This window comes from Anolis sagrei, chromosome 2 (assembly GCF_037176765.1).
Source record: "Anolis sagrei isolate rAnoSag1 chromosome 2, rAnoSag1.mat, whole genome shotgun sequence".
Classification (NCBI taxonomy): domain Eukaryota; kingdom Metazoa; phylum Chordata; class Lepidosauria; order Squamata; family Dactyloidae; genus Anolis; species Anolis sagrei.
This window is the reverse complement of record NC_090022.1, coordinates 97,907,530-97,931,649: the sequence shown is the minus strand read 5'-3', so window position 1 is coordinate 97,931,649 and position 24,120 is coordinate 97,907,530. Positions and strand designations below refer to the sequence as shown.

Here is a 24,120-nt window from a genome sequence, read left to right as displayed (position 1 = left end):
AGCATGTCCAGTCAATTGAAGTAATATACATTACAAGAAGTAAAGAAAAATTCAGAAAGTCGCCAGTGTATTCAAGATCCAGCAGAATGAATAACTGCTCTCCCAAAAACAGTATTAGCCAGAGACGAGGAACTTCATCACATGTGATAAAATCAGTGTTTCTACACACTTAAGAATCTGCAACTGTTGGTGCCCTTCACACAACACAAGCTTCAAATGTGGGGTAGAGGTCTCTTGCCATTTCTAAAGAGTGGGTTTTCCTGATGATTCCTAAGCCAGTTGGCAAGTGATTTGTCTTCAATTCCTTGCATAGAGACATGTAAAAATGCCCAATTTATCATGTGATGGGAATTCCCCCTCACTTGTTTGTAAACACAATGATAATGTCACTATGGAGGGAAGAGACGAGATGGGCTGTATTGATTCCTTTCTTCTGCCATTATCATTTTGGGACTGAGGAGGTAGAGCAAACATTCAAAGAAATTCAAAACATTTAGGAGAAAGACATAGCAAAGCATGCAAATCCTGCAATTGTCTCTGAGCTCCCTCTTTCAACATTTCCCCCTCTTCCTGTGCTATCTCCTTTCTTGTAAAAGTCCCTTTAAACACTTACTTACTATTTTCTCAATTGCCTCTCTGAAACTTCTGCTGTACTGTCAGGCTTTTATTTTGCTTATCAAAAGGCTAGCAAAGAGATACATATAAAAGAGCTAAAGCTTAATTTCCTCCCTCCTGTTCTCAATTCTGTAACATAAGAATAACCCCTCTATATATGTTGTTGTGAGTTTTTCGGGTTGTAAATTGAACTCCCAAAATTACAAAGACAAAAGTTTGTTTGTTTTTTAAACGAAAATGGCAAGAGACAGTGGGAGGAAACCGTTTAATGGCAAATCAAACTGATAAATCTTAAAGAAAGCAGAGAAGAAGAAGAGTGTGAAGGGGGGTAGGGAATCATCCATTTAATTTTCAAACAGGGCTTTGCGAAGCTGAAGGGAAAACCAACTATCCCAAATGCTTTACAAATCCCATGTGATTAAGTCCTGGGAATCCATACTATAGTGAGTAATGAAAGTCAGTAGCTGTGACCAAGTGTTCACTCAAGAAAACTCCTCAAGTGGCACACCAACCAAGAAAGCAGTGACACAGCAACAATGCAAATAGCTAGTATATTTCTAGGGAAGAGGGAAATGTGTAGGTTGCTTACCTGTAAACATGGTTTCCCGAGTGACCACCTGTGGATTTGCAGCTATGGTAATTCTGCGCACGCATACAGGCAGCATCGGACATTCTCGAGACTCCAAAGACCCATTAGCTAAACCACGCCCACCTCCGACCACATAAATAGCCCTCAATGAAGCTAACGGTCAGTTCTTCCGCCGCAATCTGCAGACAGAAGTCCTGAGGCATGACGCTATGGAGAGGATGGGCGGGCTGTGCAAATCCACAGGTGGTCACTCGGGAAACCATGTTTACAGGTAAGCAACCTACACTTTCCCCTCGTGACCACCTGTGATTTGCACCTATGGTAATAGACTAGCGAGCTGCTAACCTTGGATGGAGGGCGTCATGCCACTGCTGAAAAAAGGACTGCTCTCCCGAAGGCAGCATCTCTCTTAGACATCAGGTCGAGCTTGTAATGCGTCACGAAGGTCAAAGGCGTAGACCAGGTCGCCGCCCTACACACTGCATCAATCGGGATTCCTCTCATGAAGGCTGTGGTCGTCGCCACCGCTCTTGTAGAATGCGCCTTAACCTGTGAAGGTAAAACCTTACAAGACACATGGTAAACTGTATGAATAGCTGACACAATCCACTTCGAAATCCGTTGTGATGATACTGGCAACCCTATAGTATCATTTCTATAAGTCACAAACAATCTCGGTGTCTTCCGAGATTTTGCTGTTCTATCTACATAATAAGCTAACACCCTTCGAACATCTAACGTATGCAGAGACTTCTCCAAAGACGTTGTCGGATTTTGGAAAAAAGCCGGTAAAACAATCTCCTGGGACATATGGAAAGAACTAGCTACTTTCGGTAAAAAAGCTACATCGGTCCTAAGGACTACCTTGTCCTTATGTATCCTCATATAAGGTTCATCGCATCTTAGCGCACAAAGTTCACCTGCTCTCCGGGCAGAGGTGATCGCTACCAAAAAGGCCGTCTTCCATGACAAAAAAGAGATATCTACAGTCACTAGCGGCTCGAAAGGGTGCCTTGTCAGAGCAGTGAGCACCACCTCCAAGTTCCATGGTGGAGCCAATGGTGTTATAGCTGGTTTCATATTTCTTGCCCCTTTCAAGAATAAGGATATTAAAGGATCTTTAAAGCAAGATGTTAAACCAGCTTTCCTTCTGTACCAAGACAAAGCTGCAAGGTAACACTTCAGTGAGGATATGCAAAGACCCGAGTCCATTAAGGATACCAAAAAATCTAATATCACAGATGTAGATGCTTCTAGGGGGTTGACACCTTTCTCCTGTGTAAACTTAGTGAATCTTGCCCACTTATAAGTATAAGATCTCTTTGTTGAGCACCTATGAGCAGCCTCCAGAACTGCTTGTACCGGTCTAGACAAAGCAGAAACAGAAGTCATTGGCTCGGAAATATCCTCCAAGCCGTAAGTTTTAGGGCTTGAACATCTGGATAGAGGACCAAATTGTTCTGTGTAGCCAGAAGGTCCTTCCTGTTCGGCAGGTGTATGAATACCTTTTGTGACATCTGTAGCAGCACAGAAAACCATGGTTGCCGAGGCCACCATGGGGCTATCAGAATTCCCCGGGCTCTGTCGTGGAACAGTTTCGACACTACCCGTAACAAGAGGGGGAATGGGGGAAAGGCGTAGACTGCGGTGCCCCCCCCCCCCAGTCCTGCAGGAATGCATCTCCCAGACAATTGTATAGGACACTTTGGCTTAGACGAGCACAAAACACTTGACATTGTTTGTTCTCCGGTGATGCGAACAGGTCTAATTTTGGCCATCCCCATGTCTGAAACAGATGCGATGTTACCTCTCTGTTCAGCATCCACTCGTGGTGTGTTAATGGTGATCTGCTCAGGTAGTCCGCTAGTACATTCTGCTCTCCTGGCAGGTGGAGTGCTATTAAATGTATTCCCCTTTCTATGCACCAATGCCATATCTTCAGTGTTAACATCAGCAATGTTGGAGAATGAGTCCCTCCCTGTTTGTTTATGTAAAACATTACTGTGGTGTTGTCTGTGACTAGCTGTACAGTTTGATTTGAAAAAAGCAACTGGAAAGCTTTCAATGCTTTTTCTACAACCAGTAGTTCCAATACATTTATGTGTAACTCTGACTCTTGTATGGTCCACACGCCCTGGGCAGTTAGACCCTCCACGTGAGCACCCCAGCCTCTGAGCGAGGAGTCTGTCGTCAGAGCTATTGTTGGTTTTGGTGTGTGAAAGGGTAGGCCAGCACAAACATTGTGTCGTACCGACCACCACAGCAGAGTTTTGCATAAATCCCCCGGAATGGAAAAATGGGTGTTGGGCTCATGATGTAAAGGCTGGTAAACTGACAGGAACCATGATTGTAAAGGTCTGAGGTGTAACCTGGCATATGGTGTCACCCCTGTGGTCGATGCCATGTGACCTAGTAACCTTTGGACCTGTTTTACTTTTACTCTTTTTTGCCGTAACGTTTGAAAAATTAAAGCTTGTAGGTTCTGGAATCGGTCTCTGGGCAGGAACGCCTTCTGTTCTTCCGAATCCAACATAGCTCCGATGAATTGAATTCTCCTCATTGGGGTGAGATTGGATTTTTCCCAGTTCACCACCAGACCTAAGGACTGGAGAAGATACAATGTTTTGCTAATGTCAACTTGTAATTTTTCCCTAGAATTAGCCACCAATAACCAGTCATCAATATACGGGTAAATTGTTACCCCAACTGTGCGAAGATATGCTGCAATTACTGCCATACACTTTGTGAATACTCGTGGTGCTGTTGCCAGCCCGAAGGGGAGCACCCTAAACTGATATGCCTGGTTGTCAATCATAAAAGTCAGATATCTATGATGTCCTTCATTAATTGAAATATGGAAATAAGCATCCTTCAAATCCACCATTGCGAACCAAACATTTTTATTTAGTAAAGGCAAAATTACTTTAAGTGAAACCATTCTAAACTTCTTTGGTATGATATACTTATTAAAGTTACGCAAATCAAGAATGGGGCGTTGACCCCTGCCCTTCTTGGACACTAAGAAGTATCTTGAAAAGAAGCATTGACTGGATTTACACCGATGGATTTACACCTTTAATCGCCCCTTTTTCTAACAACTTGCTAATCTCTTCTAACAAGGGACCCGAGGAAGGCATGGACTTCACATGACCTACTGGAGGTAAATTCTCAAACTCAATATGATAACCGTTTTTAATTATTTCCAAAACCCAGGCATCAGTTGTAATACTGGCCCAAACATCATAAAAAGAGGTCAAACGTGACCCAAAACAGGGAAAACTCAGGTGACCTACATCTAAGACTTGTTTAAAATAACATTCAACATTTGACAATGTATTTGACGGCAAACAAACATTAGACAAAGATGCAACTCCCTCTGGAGATGCGGTCATCGTTGTAATTTGTGACTGAATGTCAAAAACGCTGTTTGTTGCCTCCCGAACGGTTTGGCTTATTCTGATATGGTTGGAAACGATTTCTCATTCCAAAGTCTTGGCTTCCTTGAGTGAAGGACTTGTTGTTTTGGAAGTTGCATTGACGTGGTTGCCCATTATAGTAGTTACCAGGATATCTCTTGTAGTAAGGTAGTTGCCATCTTGGTTTTTGTTGATAGCCTGTTTGACGTAGAAAGCCATAAACTTGAATGGTCTTTTTCATTTCCTGTGTGTGCTTAAGTCTTTCGTCCGTCAATGGATTGAAAAGACCATTCTCATTCATGGGTAAATCTTCAGCAAGAGTGCGCCCATCCTCCGATAACGAAGACGCTCGTAACCAGGCATGGCGCCTAACTGCTGTTGCAGTTGCAAAAATTTTCCCTGATGTTTCTGCTAAATGCTTAGCAAAGTCCTTCTGGAACTTTGCCAGTAATAATGCTTCTGATTGGAAAGCTTTAGGCAAACGTTGTTCATTTTGTGGCAGCAAGTCAATATAAGGACACATTTTGTTCCATAAGAATGTCTGATATGCAGACATATATGTGGCATAATGTGCCATCCGTGTAATAAGTCCCGCGGCTATATGAGCCTTCTTTCCCATGTTATCTATCTTTCTCCCTTCCTTATCAGAAGGTGCTGTCTTCTTTGATTTCTTTCCCTGACCTACCTCTGCTATAACTGTATTGGGTGTAAATGGTTTGTAAACCCAGTCAGCACTAGACAAATCTAGTCTATAAAGGTTATCTACTCTTCTAGGTATGGCTGGAGCTGATACCGGAGAGCCTTCTGGCACCTTAGTAAGTTTCAAAAGATATGGTAAAACAGGTAACATGGTGTTATTTGATGCCTCTTGCTGGTCTGCCAGAAACATAGGGTCTTCTACTGGTTCCGGTGGTTTCGGAGTAGGTAGGTCTAATGCTTTAATCAGTCTTGACAGCAATGCTGTAAATTTTGCGATGCCCTCATTCGCATTATTAACAGGGCTTTTTTTCCTTGACTGATCATATGTTGCTGCTTCATCATCTGATGAATCTGATATGTCTATTTGCTCAGAGATTGGTGCATCAGAGGTTATATATTGTTCTGCTACAGAGTCATCTGACATTGTTATGTCCCTTGATGTTGAAGGCAAATTCCTGCCTTTTTTCTGTGCAATGGGCTCATTGGACATCATGCCATAATCTCGTGGTATATTGTCAGTCTGCCAATGATATGGTGGGGGTCCTCCATAAAAAATAGGTCCCTGTGGAGTCATTTGCCAAAATCCCCCTTGGGGAGGTCCTTCTCCACTGCCTCTCCATGAACTGGCTGATGTGAGAGAGTAACCTCTAAAGCCTCTGTCTCCTTTAAATTGGCTTCTTTTATTTGTCTTGCTTCTTCCCCTCCGACATTGTTTCTTTGCCCTAGAAGGGGAGGAGTCAGAGGAGGAGCTTGAGGAGGAGCTTGAGCTACTTGTCAACGGCGAGCGCTCCCGGCGTCGATGCCCTCCAGACTTTGTCTCTCCATCAACGCAGCGCGAAGGAGCTCTTGCTTGGCTCCGCACGGAGCAGCCTCCTTCCCCAGCCGAGGAGGGGCCCGGCGCTTGGGAAAAGTCCTTTGGAGGAGCTTGAGTAGGCTCCTCCCTTGAAACTGTAGCATAAGCAATGGTAGGCGCCGATAACGTCGGCATCGGGGGAGTGGTTTGGCCCTCCTTAGAGTCTTGCGCATGCGCTGTGCGTTGTTTTGCCGAGACCGGCTCCATTTCTCTTTGGGAAGTTTGTGAAGGCGTTGGACCTTCTCCTGTTCCCTTTGCTTTAAAACCTGCTGGCTGTTTAGGCTCAGCCTGAGTTGCTGACTACTTGCTTGGATCACCAAGCAAGCCAGCGGTTTTAATTTTAAGCTTCTTAACCTTCTTAGGCTGTGTCTTCGCTGGAGCAGAAAACGACGCCTCAGGTAAGTTCATTTCTATTGACGCACTTGCGTCGCCGTCTTGCCTCTTTGTGGGCTTTGGTGGAAGAAGCGCCTGCTCATAAAGAGCGGCTTTAAGGTGAATCTCTCTCTTCTTTCTTGTTTGAGGAGTGAATAGTTGGCATATATTGCATTGTTGATGCATATGCCCCTCTCCAAGACATACGATGCAGAGCGAGTGTGCATCATTGTCTGGAAAATTAGTGTTGCAGGCAGTACAACGCTTAAAGCCCGTGGTTTGAGACATTATTAAAATTGGAGATCTCACAATTAGGCTCTATTGCGTAGATTGTTGTACGATACTGAAATAGCGAGTCTCAAGTATCCAGCTGCCTGATCTTTAGCGGCGGTTAAAAGAACTGACCGTTAGCTTCATTGAGGGCTATTTATGTGGTCGGAGGTGGGCGTGGCTTAGCTAACGGTTCTTTGGAGTCTCGAGAATGTCCGATGCTGCCTGCGCGCGCGTGCAGAATTACCATAGGTGCAAATCACAGGTGGTCACGAGGGGAAAACATTGTACAAAATTGTAGTTGTTACATCTAATTTTTCATTTCTATTACTCTTACACATTCCTTAAAGTATTAAAAATATTACAATTTCCATATATTCTCTATAACAAGAAATGAAATAGTATTATCATCTAATTTTAAACCTAATAATGGTATCTTATATTTTCTGTATTATTCCATTTTTTTCTTGTCTTCTCCAGCTCTTCTTCATCTTGATTGCTCTTATCCATATTATTTATTTTATCTCTTTTAACTCTTTTATCAAATTTTAATTATTGTCTAAATAATTCAAAGTTTTAGTTTAATTTACTGTGTATCACTTTCATCCCCCCCCCCCTTCAAATGATCCAAATTGAATTAGGGGGTACCAGCCCTTGTATTATTCAGAGATTCTTAAGTGAGGGGTTAATAATAATAGTCATCATCATCATCATCATTTCTAAACCACCGTCTCTCTCCAGAAGGACTCAGGTTTGTTTAACCATAAAAAGGCAAACATTCAGTGCCTCAAAATAAACACAGACACATCAAAATAATACAAAATAATAGGGACAACAACAGAAACAACATAAAACAAAGGAATTAGGTATCAAAATAAAATAAAAACAAGAACAATCCATTAAGACATAAAAACTAAAACATAAATTAACATGACAATGTTACTAAGTATTACAAAGTATATGTATATTGTTCTTGATATTTTTTTAGTTATTAGTTATATAGCCAAAGTTAGTTTGTCCATTTTGACCATTTCACAGACTCTTATGCTCTATCCAAATCTTTAAAAATTATAGTTTCCTTGACATCCATTTTGTTGATGCAATACATTACTATGGTGTTATTGGTGCACAGTTTCACCACCTTGTCCTTCAGAAGAGTTCCAAGGCAGTAGAACACTGTATCCATTGTCAGCATGACTAAGGCATTGTTGTAAGGGCTGTATCTGATGGGATCTGTAGTTACTGAATGGACAGACAATTGCAATGAGTGTCCCAAGCCATCACTGAAGCACCTGTGGTGACAGGTTTCTGAGGTTGATGACGAGTGAAGGCATGCCAAACTGAACATTGGATGTGTCCAACCACCACCAAAGCAAACATTTAAGAGTTTTAGAGTAGTGAGCTACTTCTAGGGGGAGTGTCAAAGTAGATCAAATGGAGAGGTGAATCATGCCTGAAGAGGCCCCATGTGGAATGTGGCATGATGAGTCATGATGTAGAAGATGTCATAGACTCGCTGACTCTGATTTTTCTCTAATAAAGATAGCCAAGACTGACTAAGTGCCATGAAGTGGACATCCAAAAGGAAGGCAGACTGGAATGTGAAATCAAAGATGACATCAATTAAATAGACTTTTCATGAAAACAAGGCTGAATATCTGAAGGCTTAAAGTAACTTCAAGAGTCAACTGAAATTTCTGTCTGTTGCAGACCACAGTTGGCCAGTCATTTATATATGGTTATAGAATGATATTTACTCCTGAAGAAATGCTTCCACCACTGGTGTAGCCTTCATGAATGCTACTAAGGCTGAATAACAGTACTCTGTATCCTGGAGTTTGTATTTTGGTTGTAGGAATCAGCGGAGCACTGTGGCTCAATAGAGCCCTTAGTTACACCTTCAGACAAAGTATGTGTGGTGAAGTAACTTGTTATAGGTAACCTGTCATAGGAATTGCTATTGTTATTGTTCTTATTATTATATGTCCTCCCTGCCTCCCTTCATGGTTCAAGGCAGGTCACAGCACAGTCAAAACAAATGAGCATTGCAAAATTTCTATAAACACATATGTTAAAATGTAGATCTATATAAGATGCTTACTAAAACAAATTTCTATAAAATACATATTAAATACACGGGACAGAGATTAAAACACAGGACACGTGTTTAAAATTCATGCTTAAAACTGGTTGGGTGGGCCTGGCGGAAGAGATTGGATTTTAGATGATTTTTACATTCCAACAGCTGATCAGCAGGTCTTTCCGCAGTCTTGGGGCAGCCGATGAAAAGGTCCTCTGGGTGAGTGGCCAGTCGAGTTCTAGCTCGTTGGAGTAGCTGTCCCCCAGAGGATCTAACTATATGGTGTGGATGGTACAGGAGGTGACCCTGTACATAAACTGGACCCAATCCATGTAGGGCTTTAAAGATCAAAACCAACACCTTGTATTTTGCCCGGAAACTAATTGGCAGCCAGTGGAGTGACTTTAGGATAGGTGTAATATGCTCACTCCTGGATGTTCCTGTAGCCAATCTGGCTGCTGTATTTTGAATCTGCCAGTTTCCGAACTTGATACAAAGGTGGCCCAATGTAAAGCGCATTGCAGAAGTACAACCTTGAGGTTACCAGTGCGTGCACTACCATCTTTAGGTCCTCCAAATCTAGGAAGGAGTGCAACTGATGTATTTTGTAGTTCATGACTGAGTTGTACACCTAGGTCATGAGGCTTATGCCTTGCTATCATGAAAAAGAACGACTCATAGCACATCAGAGAGGCTTTGGGAATGTTCTACTTCAATGCCATTTGCCTCTCTTGTGTTATATAGTCCAAAGTTTTATAAGGGTCTATCCTAAAGGAACTTTGTAACTCTTTCTAAGATATTTACAGAAGGATTTGAATGCACAGATATAAATGCTAATCAATAATTTGAAACAATGTACCATCCTTCCAAATATTGCTATCTTAAGGAGTCTAAGTTCCCAAGAAGAGTTCCTTAGATAAGCCAGTCAATGTGCCCCAACACCTGCATATGCTTCCAAATGAAATAAAAGGGCACATCTAATTCCTGCATGTTAAATGATCCAAATAATCTGAAACACCTGTCAATTGCCTCTTTTTCTCCATTGGGCTCAAACCTGATATACAGCAACAAAAAAGATGCAATAATAATAATAATAACGAATCCCTGCCGAAAGTATGATGGAGCTAACTACACCTCACAGTCAAATGTTGTTCAATGGCTGTCATTACAGAGAGTTTGTGCAATAACATTACCCTATCATTAAATCTCCTAACTGCAGAGGCAATTTTCCACAAAGTCAAAATGAAATTTGCACCTGTAGCACACGGAACGGAGCTTTGCCATTATTTTTTGACATGATTACAGAGTTCCTTTACTCTGTGGGCTATGTTCACATTAGCATCAGAATTAAAGAATCATTCAACCCTTCTGTTCTTTTAAAATAAATGTCAGGAACTGACTTACCAAATTACCGATTTTATTTTTTGAAAAACTGGGAACCAGGCACAGAATTTTTGTGTTTTTGCATCATTTATGGAAGAATCATTTTAATTACTCTATGGGACTGCTACGGCTGGCTATTAGACTTGCTAATAAGCAGCAGGCTAGGTGCTCCCACTGGGGAGGGACTGTCAATCAAAGCTGTAGCAGTTATATAGCAAAGGGAAGGTCTGGCTAAATCCACATGTACTGTATCGAGGATCACTGCAGAGACTATTACAGTGGAAGGACAGGTTTGTTTCCGCCACAGAGAGCTTAATAAGAAAGAGACGGACAGGCAAAACAGCAAGAAAGGACTGAGACGTGCGTTAAGAACTGGAGAGAAAGCTGCCTTCACCATCATGAATATCTCTCTGGCTCAACCACACCATTATGCAGGAGGCTACGAACCGCAGGTCTCCAAAGAGTGGAAGGTGGCGATCCCAGCCTTCTTGGGGGTCATCTGCTTGGCTGGCTTTGCAGGAAATGTGTGCGTCATTGGGATCCTACTGTACAACTCCAAAAAGGGGAAACCTTCTATGATTCACTCTTTGATCCTCAACCTCAGCTTTGCAGACCTTCTGCTCATCCTTTTTGTTGTGCCGTTCAGAGCAGCTGCTTACTCCAAGGGAGCCTGGTCTCTGGGTTGGTTCCTTTGTAAAACCTCAGTCTGGTTCCAAGATGCTTGCATGACAGCCAAGAGCTTGACCATTGCTGTGGTAGCCAAGACTTGCTTCATGTATGCAAATGACCCAGCTAAACAGGTGACTATTAAGTGGCACACTATCTGTGCAATGCTGTTGGTGATTTGGCTGGTGGCCTTGGGGATCCCATTACCTTTGTGGTTCTTTAGCAGCCTCCGGGAGCCAGAGAGGGGCTCTGCTTTGTGCATCATGGTGATCCCATCTCAAGCCCATGAGTTCATGTCAGCTTTTGTCAAGCTCTATCCTTTGGCAGTATTTTGTGCACCCCTCACCTTTGCTTTCTTTTATTTCTGGAGAGCTTACGGCAGGTGCCAGCGAAGGGGGACCAAGACACAAAACCTGAGAAATCAAATCCGATCCAGGTGTCTAACAATGATGCTTCTGAGCGTTACTGTCACCTCTACTGTGATGTGGCTTCCCAACTGGATATCTTGGCTGTGGCTCTGGCACCAGACGAAATATGGGCCTGCTCCTCCACAAGGATTCATGGCCACTACTCAAGTCGTGATGTTTGCTATCTCTTCAGCGAACCCTCTCATCTTCGCACTTATGTCTGAAGAGTTCAGAGAGGGCTTTAAAGGCTTATGGAAAAGGCTTACACTGAAAAAGCCTCTGCCTAGTCCAGAGGATCAAGAGGAAACAGCAGCTGAAAATGATTCGGAGGGAATTCCAGAATCTGTTCCTTCTCCAGAGGCTGTGACTCCTGATCAAGAGAAAGAGCCCGCTCCCTTGTCGCATAGCTCAGAAAGCATGGAAATTAAGAAGGAGATGCCCATTTTGCCTGATGTAGAGCAATTCTGGCATGACCGAGAAGCAGTCCCTGATGCTCAAGACAACGACCCCATTCCTTGGGAACATGAAGGACAAGAGACAGTAGGTTGCGATCAGCAAAAGTGAAGTCAGAAAGCTGAACAGGCAAATGATAATTGTTTCAAACAAAAAACAAACAAAATAATTAGGTTGGATCCAGGCTTATGATAGACCACTGAAATGAATGGGACTTAGGTTGATTAATTCTAAACATACAAAAGCCTGGGTTCAACTCACTATCATTTTGTTTCTTATTTGGGATGTATGGTGAACTGGTATGTTGAGGATGTATAGAACTACTATAGTTTTACTTTTGCATGTGTTTAGTAGAGCCTGAGACTTGTCAGTCCCTTTAAAATCCATGTTATGTACAAAGAGCAACAATTGTTCCACTTGTTCTATTTTTAAAATGTTATCACTCATCTTATTTAAAAGTCATATTATGCACTTTCAGGAGGATGGTTTAAGTTAACATTTCAGAAGGGAAAAGTTCTTTATGTTCATGAAATTTGAAGAGTAGTGAATTAATTTATCAATTTGTTGGGTGAATTGATAAATGATAATTGTGTGATATGACTATAAAACAAAAGGGCTTCGTGTTTATTTGTAATACACATAAAGCAGGCTTGTGTGCATTTTAAGGGACAAGTTCTGTTGAACTCATTTTGTTGAATTCCACGAAAGTGCAGAGCAAATGTGCAATCTGTTTTGTTTTGTTTACAAATGCTAGTACGCATTACAAGTGTTTTTGTCACTACTACACTTGTAAATTATGTATTAAATGTGCTCAAAGCAAAAGTGGCCATTGTTTCTTGAGTAACTGATCAGTCTTATAAGTGTGTTAGCTCCCAACTTTGAATGATGAAGTGGGATTTGTATTTTAGGTCCTGTATGTGAACAAATTTCCTAACCTGCATTATGTGTCTTTGAATATTTGTAATTGGCACTGAAATGAAAGCATCATTTCAAGTCACATCAACTGTACAAGGATTTCACTATGTAACAGAAACTTTTTCAGAACCATATAATTTATAATTATATATTGAGATTCTAGATATATCTAGTTTTCTATAGCATTTTCATGTTTATGTTAGTATAAAAATTTGGAAAAAGCAAGTGAGTTTCTGACCAAGTAATACAAATATATATATAATCTGTGGCTCAGCTGGAAATGCTAGAATGTTTCCTTTCTGTGTTTATCTGTTGGTATATGTGCAAAGCAGAATTAATTTGATTCCAATGTCATATGACATAGGAATATAGGAAGCTGCCAAAGGAATCAGATTGCTGGTCTATATAGATCTGTATCATCAATATTAACTGGCAGCTATTTGCAAAAGGATTGAGACTGGATTTTTTCTATCCCTACTTAAAGAAGCAGATTAAATCTAAGACTGTTGCATGAAAAGGTGTCACTAAGTTACAAAACTTCCATTATCCAATACATAGCAAAACAATTCTGAGCTGCTGAATCATTTCAATATTTAGAACAAATCCAGCTTTTTGTCAGTTTTCTAGCTTAGGAACGAAAATAGTTTAAGTGGAACATTACAAAAATATGCAAAAATATGAATGGTGTGAAGAAAGTGGAGATTTTTTTCCCCTATCCCTCTTAAATATTAGACCTTGGGATCATTTATTTGTTGAACATTGAAAGATTCAGGAAGGCCAAGGGGAGTAATTCTTTATACAACCAATGGTTGAAATACTGAATGTGTTAACACAAGAAACAGAGAAGGACACTAAGTTTGACAGCTTCAAATAAATTCAAAGACTACTCAGATGGCTATACAGCAACTCTAATATTTGAGGTAGTTAGCTTTTCTGTACTAATTGCTAGAAAACAAGGACCAAATGCCCTGGGCTTTCCGTAAACATTTGGTTCACTACTTTGATAAAGAATACTTGGCAAAATAGGCTTATAGTTTTGTGAAACATGGCTCTTTGCATATTTTTGCAAGCAATCCAAATAGGTACAGTCCTAGATTGTTAATAAGAGAAGACAGTGGAGAATAATTACTTATCTATCAGGTGTTGCCACTTCGATGACATTGTTAAATATCTTGATACAACTCTTGAATCACAAATTGCTTTCGTTTTGTCAATAAAAAAATAAAAGCCACTATGATTACATGTGTGGTTTAGCATATCCATTTGCTTCATAAAGGTGCCTGTAAGTAAGTGCACACATATTTGTTTGCTTTTTAATAATCATTTTTCCATTAAAAAACTATTGTTTGTGACAGCTACCAGCTTGATTTTTTTTAACAGTTTGTAAAACCCTTCCGAAGAAACAGACCTAATTGACACCCAAGTATATGATGGGTAAACACATTTTTTTGGTTACACATCTGCAATCTGGGTATCCAGGAGCAAGGTTTACTTTGGGAATGCTCAAAAATAGTCGAGTCTGAATTTTTCAGGATATTCAACTCCATCCACAACAGGATGGATCTTTATCATAACGTTAGCAGCCCAAATGGCCAAGGACACTTGCATTGTAATAATTTTTCATTTTCTCATAACCAGTTTAATACCGGTCCCAGGCACAAATACAGAATCCCTCCATTGGCTAAAACTGAGTAATCATCAACAGCCAAATGACATTAAAAATGCTACCACTGGATAATTTTGACCTATTTTTACATGTAGATGTTATTATAGGGAGAAAGGATGGAACCTTGGAAGGACACTATAGGTCAAATAGCTTAACTACTGTGCAATAATTTGGAAATACACTGTTGAGGAAGTCCAAGAATAAATCACAAAGCATTACTTGCAAGAATCATTCAAGCCAAGCAGTCCAGAAGGGTATGAAGGTTAGTGGTGGTAAAAGCCACTGAGATACATATCCAATATAGACATGTCCCCACCACCAACGTCCATTAATACAAAATTAAAACCACCAATGTTCCACCCAGTATTTTAAAATATTTAGAATAAAACTAAAAAGAGTTGCTTTAACAAGTATTATTTTAATGTCAAGGTAAGCAATACTACCCAGTGTATTTATTACCTGACAAAATATGATGGGTGTGTGTGTAAAGCATTATGATTTTGTAGAATGTCTGACCACCATATATCCCTGGCATGGGCAAACTTCGGCCCACCAAGTGTTTTGGATTTCAACTCCCACAATTACTAACAGCCAGTAGGCGGATAGGAATTTTGGGAGTTGAAGTCCAAAACACCTGGAGGGCTGGAGTTTGCCCATGCCTGATAGATCCTCTGGTATATTAGGCTGCCAAGATTCAATCCCATTGAACTCAACATGACATACCAACTGCTCCCACAGAATGTAATAAATCATTATGAAGCATGTACAATCCATATGTAAAAAGGGTTGGTTTATTGTTGCTCAAATACGTAAACTGAACAATCCCAACAATTTCAAAATTAAACTTTAGAAACACAAGTTTAACATTCAAAACAGGAATATAGTTTACAAGAAATACCCAGAAGGGAAATCCTTTTTCTAATCCAGAGGTGGGCAGAGCTCACTGCATGGTAAATAAAAGTGTATTTTTACAACCGTCCTATCGGGGGAGGGGGGGCTGTTTTGTTGTTTCGTTTTACTCAGTGCATTCCGAATTTACAGCAAAACATTACCAGACTACTGGGCAAAGCAACTTGATTCTGCCTATTGGGGAGGGGAGGGGGGCGCAAAGCAGGCCTGTGAACAAGATCATATAGTGTCTAATCCAATTTGGTCACTGCAAGGCTCATTCTCCTCTCTTGCTAGATCTGACATTAATGGAGTTAGTCCTGATTTATACAGGAAAGGCCACCCATGAATAGAGAATTAGGCCCCATACATTTTCAGGTTCATGAGACACAGCCTAATCTTACTGTGGTCTTCAGCAGTCAACAATTTAATCATTTGAGTGCCTGACCTTGGTTCTCCCATTCAGACATCTGCGGTTATTGGGGGTTTTGTGTGTCTGTTTTAAGATCTTAAACTCTAAACCACAAATATCAATCATTCCAAGGCTTTCGCACATAACGCAGCTGTGAGGAAGGACGCCTCCAAATGCTACCAACATCCATACCTCGTACACAGATAATTGCATTGTTCTAGGATCTAAAAATCACTGGAAATAGCTGCATGGTTAGAATATTTGTCAGTCATGCAACAAAGAGAAAAAGCATTACCAATGCAAAGGTTCTCTCTGTACAGAGACTGTTTTGTGTTCACAAATGCTGCTTTCCTCGCTGCTCCTTGGATGGTTTTGCAATAGTTCATAGTAATGTGTATGATTAAACTGGACAGATGGCTCATGCAATCTCCTTGATATAACAGAGTATTTTGTAACTATTTTGTCGTTCGCCTTGTAGGCTCTGACGCTGTGGGAGGTGGAGGGGGACCTCTGCGGTCTAAGTCGTCAACGTAGGACACAATGAGTTTGCGCCTCTCCTCCGGCACGCAGTCGAGCACCAGATAGCGCTTGTCGTTCTGTAATATCTTTTCTATGTCCTTCAGGTGTTGGTCAGATTCTTGGATCAACTTTTTGGATCTGCAATTAAGTGAAAGGTTTAGCCTTTTTTCCCAGTGACTGAGGCCAACAAGGGAGCTGGCCCTAGGGTAACAATTTCTCTCCCCAAATAAAATCCCCTTCGACACAGCAAACAGTGAGGGCAAACACTCAAAAGCACAGAGAGACTGGCCTTTCCACTCCCCTATAAATAAGGTCACGCCTTTGGGCAAAATGGCAAGGATGTAGAACTGCAAACAATCTACCATCAAAACCTTCTGTTTACAGCTGCTAGGTCCAGTTGGTAAACAGAAAGCTTCAGTCTTAAAAATCAGCACCAAGTTGAACTACACAAATGCAATACAAGTTGAGTGTCCTTAAATGAAATGCCTAGAACCCAAAGTGTTTGGAATTTCAGAGTTGGGTTTTTGTTTTTTGTTTTTTTGGATTTTGGAAAGCTTGTGTATAATGATATAATGTAGTGATAGGACTCAGGTTTAAACATGAAACAAAGTTTGTACACACTGACCCATCAAAAACCAAAAGTGCTGTTATTTCAGCCATTCATGTAGACTATTTTGGATTTTGGAGCGTGTTCAAAAACTTTGTTTCCTGCAAAAAAATATTTTAAAATATTGTATATAAAATCACTTCCAGGATACATATAGAAGGTGTTTATGATATAAATACATTTCATGTTTAAACCTGGATCCCATCTCCCAAGATACCTCATTATGTATATGCAAATAGTACAATATCCAAAACACCTTTCATTCTAAGCATTTCAGATAATGGACATTCAATATGTCCTTCAAATTTATGGGAATATTTTATGGGAATTCAAAAATCTCCACATTTTAAAAAGATTTCTAAATAAATACAGACAGCTGCAATCAGAGCTTGGACAAAGAAGAAGAATCAGAAAGTAGCATTTGGGGGCATTTTTGTGTTAGATCTGAATACATACCTATATGTGATGAATTTGGTCTCTTTCAAAAGTGTTCTGAAATCTGCTTTGGCTGTAATGTATTTGTCTCTGATGTACTCTTCAAATTCCCTTTGCTTTTTCTGCAGGAAAAGAAGCCCATTTGAAAAATCTTGTCACCATTACAACATCAATCTCATTTTTCTGGTAGGTTATGTATTTTTATTCAATAAAAGATAACAGCTGGATGTGAGATAGGGAGTCATACCTAATTTAAAAGAAACAAAAATCATTCTAGGGTTTCTTACCCTGTCACTGGAAGAGAACTTAATGCATCTGGGATCTTCTTTAATTATTTTCTTTACTTCTTTCCAGGTTGATGTTAAAGTAATCTTTTAAGAGATGAAGAAAGATAAGTAAGTATAGGTTGCTATTTCACGCTAACATTGACTGGTAGCCTGAAACATCTGTAGCGTCTCATGAATGTTTTGAGTCTTTTGGTACATACAGGAGCTGTATAAGATTTTGACTGACCAGATCCTATTCTCAGTTTAAACACAGAAGTCATTAATAGAGTTCCCTGAAATGGATTGTAAGGAGATTCTGGGATGAAGTTCTATAATGGATAAACTAAACAGTGAGGGAAACAATACAAGGATGGGTCTAATACAGTCCAGTGTAGTCTAATCTGTAGTAATTCAAAATGAAAAACAAGTATTGAAGTGCCCTGCTGTGGGGATGCCAAAGTCTCTGCATTCAGATGTATGGAGCAGGACTTGATGCAAGGTTCATACCACACACTTACTTTATACTGCTACCCAGTAATAACTAAATAAGCCAGTTCTGCTCAATTCCCTCATTGTTGGAAAACACAATCACGCCCTTCTACAAGTTGTTCATTCTAATGTGAAGAAAAACTATGGATATATACAAGCTCACAAATCTATGAAGATACATAATAATTATATTTGCATTTGGCTTCCCTTTTGAGCTCAGTGTGACCTGATGGTGCGAGCCTTTGGGGGTAATGTTACATACCATTCAGTCTGTTAGGAAGCTGCAAAAACTACTGACACAAGACCAAAATAATTTCTCTCCCCACTTGAGATTCTTGTGCTCCAATTTGCCCTAAGTTTATTTAGAAATGTCTCCTCCCTATTACAATTTGTACAAATATGAAATTAAAGCTCAGGAAAAAAGGCTGAACATCTTTCTTACTGATGATGTTTCATCCAGAAGTTGCCGGAAATGCGCCTCCTTCTTCTTTGTAAGAGCCTCTATATGTTCATTAAATAGTTTTTCCTTTTCTTCTCTTTCCAAAAGGGAGCCAGATTCCCACCGATGATCTTTCCGAAGTGTCCTTCTGGTATCAGACCATGACACATCTGAAGATCGCACCTAATAGAGGGGAAACCTGAGCTTACTACACAGTTTCTGCTTTTAGGCTACACAGTTTTGCTCTACTTTTCATTACAATTTTTACTTATTATTTAGACATGAATGCTTTTACAGACCAAGAAGGAAGAATACCCATGCACTGTTCCATAGCTGATCCATTTCCACACAAGATAGAAGTACCTGAAATTGATGCTGCAAATTGTAACTTGTCCCCTATTATAATTTTTAAATTTATATATCGTCCCCTTTTTTCTGTTATCTGTTAACAGCCTTTGAAGCAGGTTATTACATGTTACTAGGCCGAAATGCATTGGGATGATTACCAGAATAAAATAACCCTCCCTTTTTCGTATTATCCATGGATTATTACAGTTGATGGGTTAACCCAAAGTGCCAGGATAATGTGGACCAAAAAAGGAAAAATAATTGAATATTTACTGACAGGCTGGAAGCAGTTTATGACTTATTGAATAATAAGAATAATGCAATATTTTGTGGTTATAAGTTTTAACAATTCTAATGGAATAATTTAGTTAGATCTGTAATGGTAGAATTATATTTATCTTTTGTTTCACAGCTTTTTCTCTTAATAATTAATTACAGTTCATTTAGGGAGGGTTAGAGCCTTATGGTCTGTTAACGAGTAATAGCTATTATTCAGTGTTTTGTGTATTAGGATTATGTAAGGTTTGGTTCAACATTATTTATACATTTGATTTTGCATTTGATTTTGATTCTTTTTCATCATTTTTCTCTTTTGTTTTGTTTCTTTCATACTTAGTATGTTTGTATTATTCACATTAAACAACAAATAAAATGGGAAACTGATATAATAAGAATAAGATTGTCTGGGTGTTACTAGTCTCACGAGGCATTGGATGTGGTGGGAATATATCCCATATTCTTTAATTGACATTTTGTAGCATTTTGGGGTAAACTTTTTTACCACTGGGGGGAGGGTGGTCTAGGGTCCTCCAAACATGGTGGGAATGCTCTCCGCACCATCTAGAGTGAATCTGAGGACATTTGTAAAAACACTGATCTCTTAGGGCACCTCAAAAATGGTCAGTGAGGCTGCATGCAGCCACATTTTTAAAACAGCAGTCAAATTAATTGGTGGTGGGGGGGGATTAGGCTAAACAATATTTTCTATTTGGTATTTCCTGTATTACAACTGAACTGAATGATTTTAGTAACTCCCCTATAAACAAATCAACACTCTCACAAAATGTAATATAGAGGGGTTCCTGACCATATCAGAGAGGAGAGCTTTGAAGTTTTGGATGGCCTCTTCTCGCTTGTGCTGTTCTCTTTCCCTGTCAATCTCCTTCGTTTGCTCAGAGCGAGCTTTCTGGACCTCCCTCTCTCGCTCCCGCAAGCTGGCCTCAATTCGAGCCTGTCTTTCCAGTTCCTTTTCTTTTTCAGAGTCCACATTCTAAAAGGAAAGCCAGGATTGCAAATTTTGATTAGACTAACAAGTACATGTATTGATGCAATGTTAACATAAGAAATAAGATTTAACTTTAGGGTAACAGGCTTAAAATATGAGCACTTAATGCAACAACTTTGGAGAATATTTTTGCTATCAACAATATACAGTTTCAGCTTAAGATTTATTTATTTTTAATAATGAACTTTTATACAGTTATTATCCTCCAGGATCACTTAATTCATAGCATCTTGCAGAAGTTACAGTCCCCTCTTTGAGACCTAAATTAAACCCATTTCAATTCAAGTTGTATTATAAGAAAAATTGGAAAATTCTAAGTGGGGGGTGAATATATCTGCAAGCCTCAATGCAGTCTTCTGCAGATGTAAAGAGATAAGAAACAGAAAAAACAGTAAGGGTATCTTTTTATTATGAGCAGACAAACAGTGGCTGGGATTCAAGGAACAGCCTGAAATTAGTTTTAAATACTCAAAAGAATTTTGGATTTAGATATTTTGTGGCTCCTCATATCAAATGGCAAACTATCTTTGAAACTCCCAGAAGCAATCTGAGTATTAACTCAGATTTAAGAAGGCTGGGAAGAAAAAAATGATGGGCTGTAAGGTAAAAATAATAATGTCCTCTCAGGTTCAACATCTAAATTGCTCAGGTAAAATATGAGTGCTGGGGCCAAAGCAAAAACTCATATGGAGCACAGGCTCCTAAGAAGCAGCACCCATTTTTCTGAATTCACTTTAGGGAGACTGGGAGGCATTCTGGAGCACAGGTGAGATTATTCAATTTTTTTTCTTAGTTCAGTCTCAAATGTGCTACAAGATTTCTTTCATTTTTAAAAACTGAATTAGATTGACCTGGCTATGTCTCTGAATATCACTTTATGGAGGTTCATCAAGCCTCTTCACTGCTGATGCTTAGAGGCAGTATTTGATTGGGGCTTTGAAGGATGGAGGTTTTTAAACTCTTGGGACTACTATGATGAAGCCTTGATCAATCCGCTATAATTTTTTTGATAAAGCGGATTTCATTTTGATACACTGTGTTGAATGTGGTTTCTACTGTCAGATGCAGTGTAGTTCATACTCAGGGCAGAATTATGATATTTTACTATGGAATACTAGTCTACAAATACATCTAGAGATTACTACATGACATTCTGGAAGCGATATATCCCTGTTTATACACAGAGACTACTAGCATACTGTACTAACTTATACTTACAGAATACAAAGTTTACCAATTTATTAAAAGTATTCTAACAACAGCAGCAGTATATCAGTATAGGAATACATATCTTGCAGACTCAATTCCTATGAATTATGAATATGATGCACTCTTTCATTCAAAAATGTACTTCAAATTGTCAGAATGAAGAGAAGGGAAAAAATATCGTGCCTCTGCAGCCCATACAGAGAATAACTTGAATACTGATATAGGCAGCGCCTATCAGTGATAAAGCAAATCTTAGGCTGAGTTCTTGCATCTGCAGACATACCTATGATGTCAGAGCTCTGTTGCTGAATTTATTTCTGCTGATCTTATCTCTCCAAAAACCGCTTCTTACACCCAGCAGAGCCTTAACCAAAGGGATTCCAGGGTACTGCAGATTGTGGCATTAGGAAATTACAGCAGAGGTCTCCTGGTTGTGAGGTGCACTGAGATATGAAGCTGGAGAGACTCTTTGAGGTCCTGCCACAATTGCTTCTCCCAACACACCCAATCATCATTCATTTGGGGGCACTGCCTGGCTTAGAGACAGGTTTTTGAAGTCACATTTGGTCATTAACAACCATAAATGTGAATCCAGCTTGTGATCTCATATGTATATATACCGTATATTGAAAACGATGCCAGTCTTATAAGTGAGAAGAGCTGCCTATAATTCATGGACGAATATTAGTTATTTCTGCTACTGTGAGTATTTTAAAGACAGGGTCTAAATTCAATGTTAAGTGTTAGCCAAATAATACATAATGAAATAATTCACTATTCATAATTAACTAGACAGCTGATTTGCTTCAGCAAAGAAATACTAAAGAAATGGAAGTACTTTTGTCAATAGTACACATACTTTGGCTATTTTTTCAATATACTGCTTAAAAAGGTCCTCCCTTTGTGAAGAACTATCCACAGCCTTGTAGCGGGGATCAGTCTCTACTTTGTCTTTCACTTTGCTCCAACGAGACTGACTATCCAAGTGGTGATTAGATAATAGTTCAAAGAAGTCCATTTTGACCTATAGTTTAAACACAAGAAAAAAGAAAAAAGGGGCAAAATGAAGAGTCACCTCCAAATTCTTGCAATGTTATTCTAATAAAACAGAAGCAGACTTTCCTTTTACACTTTTCATAAGGACACTAAACTTTAATTTTGTTTGTGCTTAGGCCACTGCCATCTTGGTTAAATTTTCATAATAGTTTTAAAAGTAATAAAAAGGGGCATCAAAATGTCAGCTGAACCCTTAAAGGACACTGTAGATATTACAGTCTTCAGCCAAAACAAAGAAAATCCTTACAAGTATATACTCATGACTTTCTTGGGAAGTTTGTATTACAATAACACCCACTTGCTGTTTCAGAGTCGTGGGACCTCCCATGTGCCTGATGTTTTTCTTGTGGGAACTACACCAGGAGATCTATACTGCAAACATAGGTCTTGTTTAGTTTGTGATGTGGTGTGTGTGTATGTATGTGCATTACCACAACACATAGGACTGTGGAAGTTTTCTTCCTTATGGAAATAAGTGTGAAGCAAAGCTACATGGTCCTTTGTAGTGAGGACTTGTCTGGACAAGTAACCTATAACTCTATCACATCGGAGCAAAATGAACTTCTGGATTCCAGCCATTGCGGAATTCACTGAATGTGTGGTTATATCAGAGCTATTAAGATGGACTACGATTTCTCATTGCATTTAAGTATAATTTCATATAACATTTGAATTAAAAAGTGAAGTATAAAAATATGAACACATATGTTAAAATGGGGGAGGTAATGTTCTAGAAGCTCTACGCTAACAGACAGCTGAATTTTAACAATCACTATAATGGTCACAATTTAAGTTTCATATGGAATAGTGAATTTTTTTTCTTTACAATTCTGTTTTACTTAAAATTAAAACCAAGAACCATATAAAACATAATTAAGAGTACTGCCAATCAATCAAGGTTTGGCAGGCTGTTAATACATTTGTTAGACATACTTTTTCATCTATTTTTAAATATATATATAAATACAGGATATAAATTATGATCAATATTTTTATTCAGAATACTAGCGGCTACAAATTAGCTGTAATAAATGAGTTTTGTTTATGTAAAATGCCTTCCCATGGTTTTGCAACAGATGCACTCTCACAGCCATATGACTGTTGAAAACTGTGGATGTACAATGGTGTAATTGAAATGGTTGCAACCACATGAGAAATTGGTTCACACAAACAGCTTAAAATGCAGAGCTGTGGCTATGCAGTGTGCAACAATCATTGCATCATACAAGTGACATTATGACTGAATTCATCAGACCATCTGAAATTTCAATTCTATCTATCTAAAGGGGAGAAAATTCTGTTAATACAAAAGGAAGCCAGCAGAGAAAATAGCCATATATTTCCACTACATATATTTAACCCAAAAGGGCAAGGAACATTTCATATTAACTTATTGTGTGAAACTGTGCCATAAATAAAACCTCTGCCTCATGGAGAAATGTTTTTCAGTTAGACCTGTATTGTGTTGCTTATCTACAGAACCAATTATATTCCCCTCAGAACTTCTTTAAAATTAGTGTTGGATACTCTGGCTATGCCATTCAATTGTAAGCCTGACTAGATCATATTTTTACATTTCCGCCCCATTAATGGAGATATGCCTGCACAGAATTTCACTAGAAATCCTAAACCTTTGAGAATTCAAACTAATCCTAAACCTTAAAGAATTTAAACCTCACTGACCAACGTACGCTTATATTGCAGCTTGAGACATAGTTGCCTCGTCAGCCAATTAAAATTCTTGTTCCCTTCAAATATTAAAAGTAATTGCCACATACAGGAC

General features: G+C 39.3%; 2 protein-coding genes across 12 annotated transcripts in view; one reads left to right on the top strand and one right to left on the bottom strand.

The window, feature by feature from the left end:
* Window positions 1-10,512: 10,512 nt before the first annotated feature.
* GPR151 (G protein-coupled receptor 151) lies at window positions 10,513-17,433 on the top strand. The gene is made up of 2 exons (XM_060765155.2): window positions 10,513-11,890; window positions 17,374-17,433. The coding sequence occupies exons 1-2, from the start codon at window positions 10,676-10,678 to the stop codon at window positions 17,389-17,391; spliced, it is 1,233 nt and encodes a 410-aa protein (XP_060621138.2). The 5' UTR covers window positions 10,513-10,675; the 3' UTR covers window positions 17,392-17,433.
* The window catches only part of TCERG1 (transcription elongation regulator 1), a 42,931-nt gene continuing 33,968 nt past the window's right edge, over window positions 15,158-24,120 (bottom strand). For all 11 annotated transcript variants that reach the window (XM_060765144.2, XM_060765147.2, XM_060765145.2 and 8 more), the window contains 6 exons: window positions 22,141-22,305; window positions 19,875-20,057; window positions 18,443-18,622; window positions 17,533-17,616; window positions 17,267-17,367; window positions 15,158-16,341 (listed from right to left, as the gene is read on the bottom strand). In XM_060765144.2, coding sequence (XP_060621127.2) covers window positions 16,140-16,341; window positions 17,267-17,367; window positions 17,533-17,616; window positions 18,443-18,622; window positions 19,875-20,057; window positions 22,141-22,305 — 915 coding nt within the window. In that variant the 3' untranslated portion in view covers window positions 15,158-16,139. The remainder of the gene's footprint in view (window positions 16,342-17,266; window positions 17,368-17,532; window positions 17,617-18,442; window positions 18,623-19,874; window positions 20,058-22,140; window positions 22,306-24,120) is intronic.

Excerpts from the sequence above, each read along its gene's own strand:
- GPR151 (XM_060765155.2), top strand. The coding sequence starts at position 10,676 with ATGAATATCTCTCTGGCTCAACCACACCATTATGCAGGAGGCTACGAA.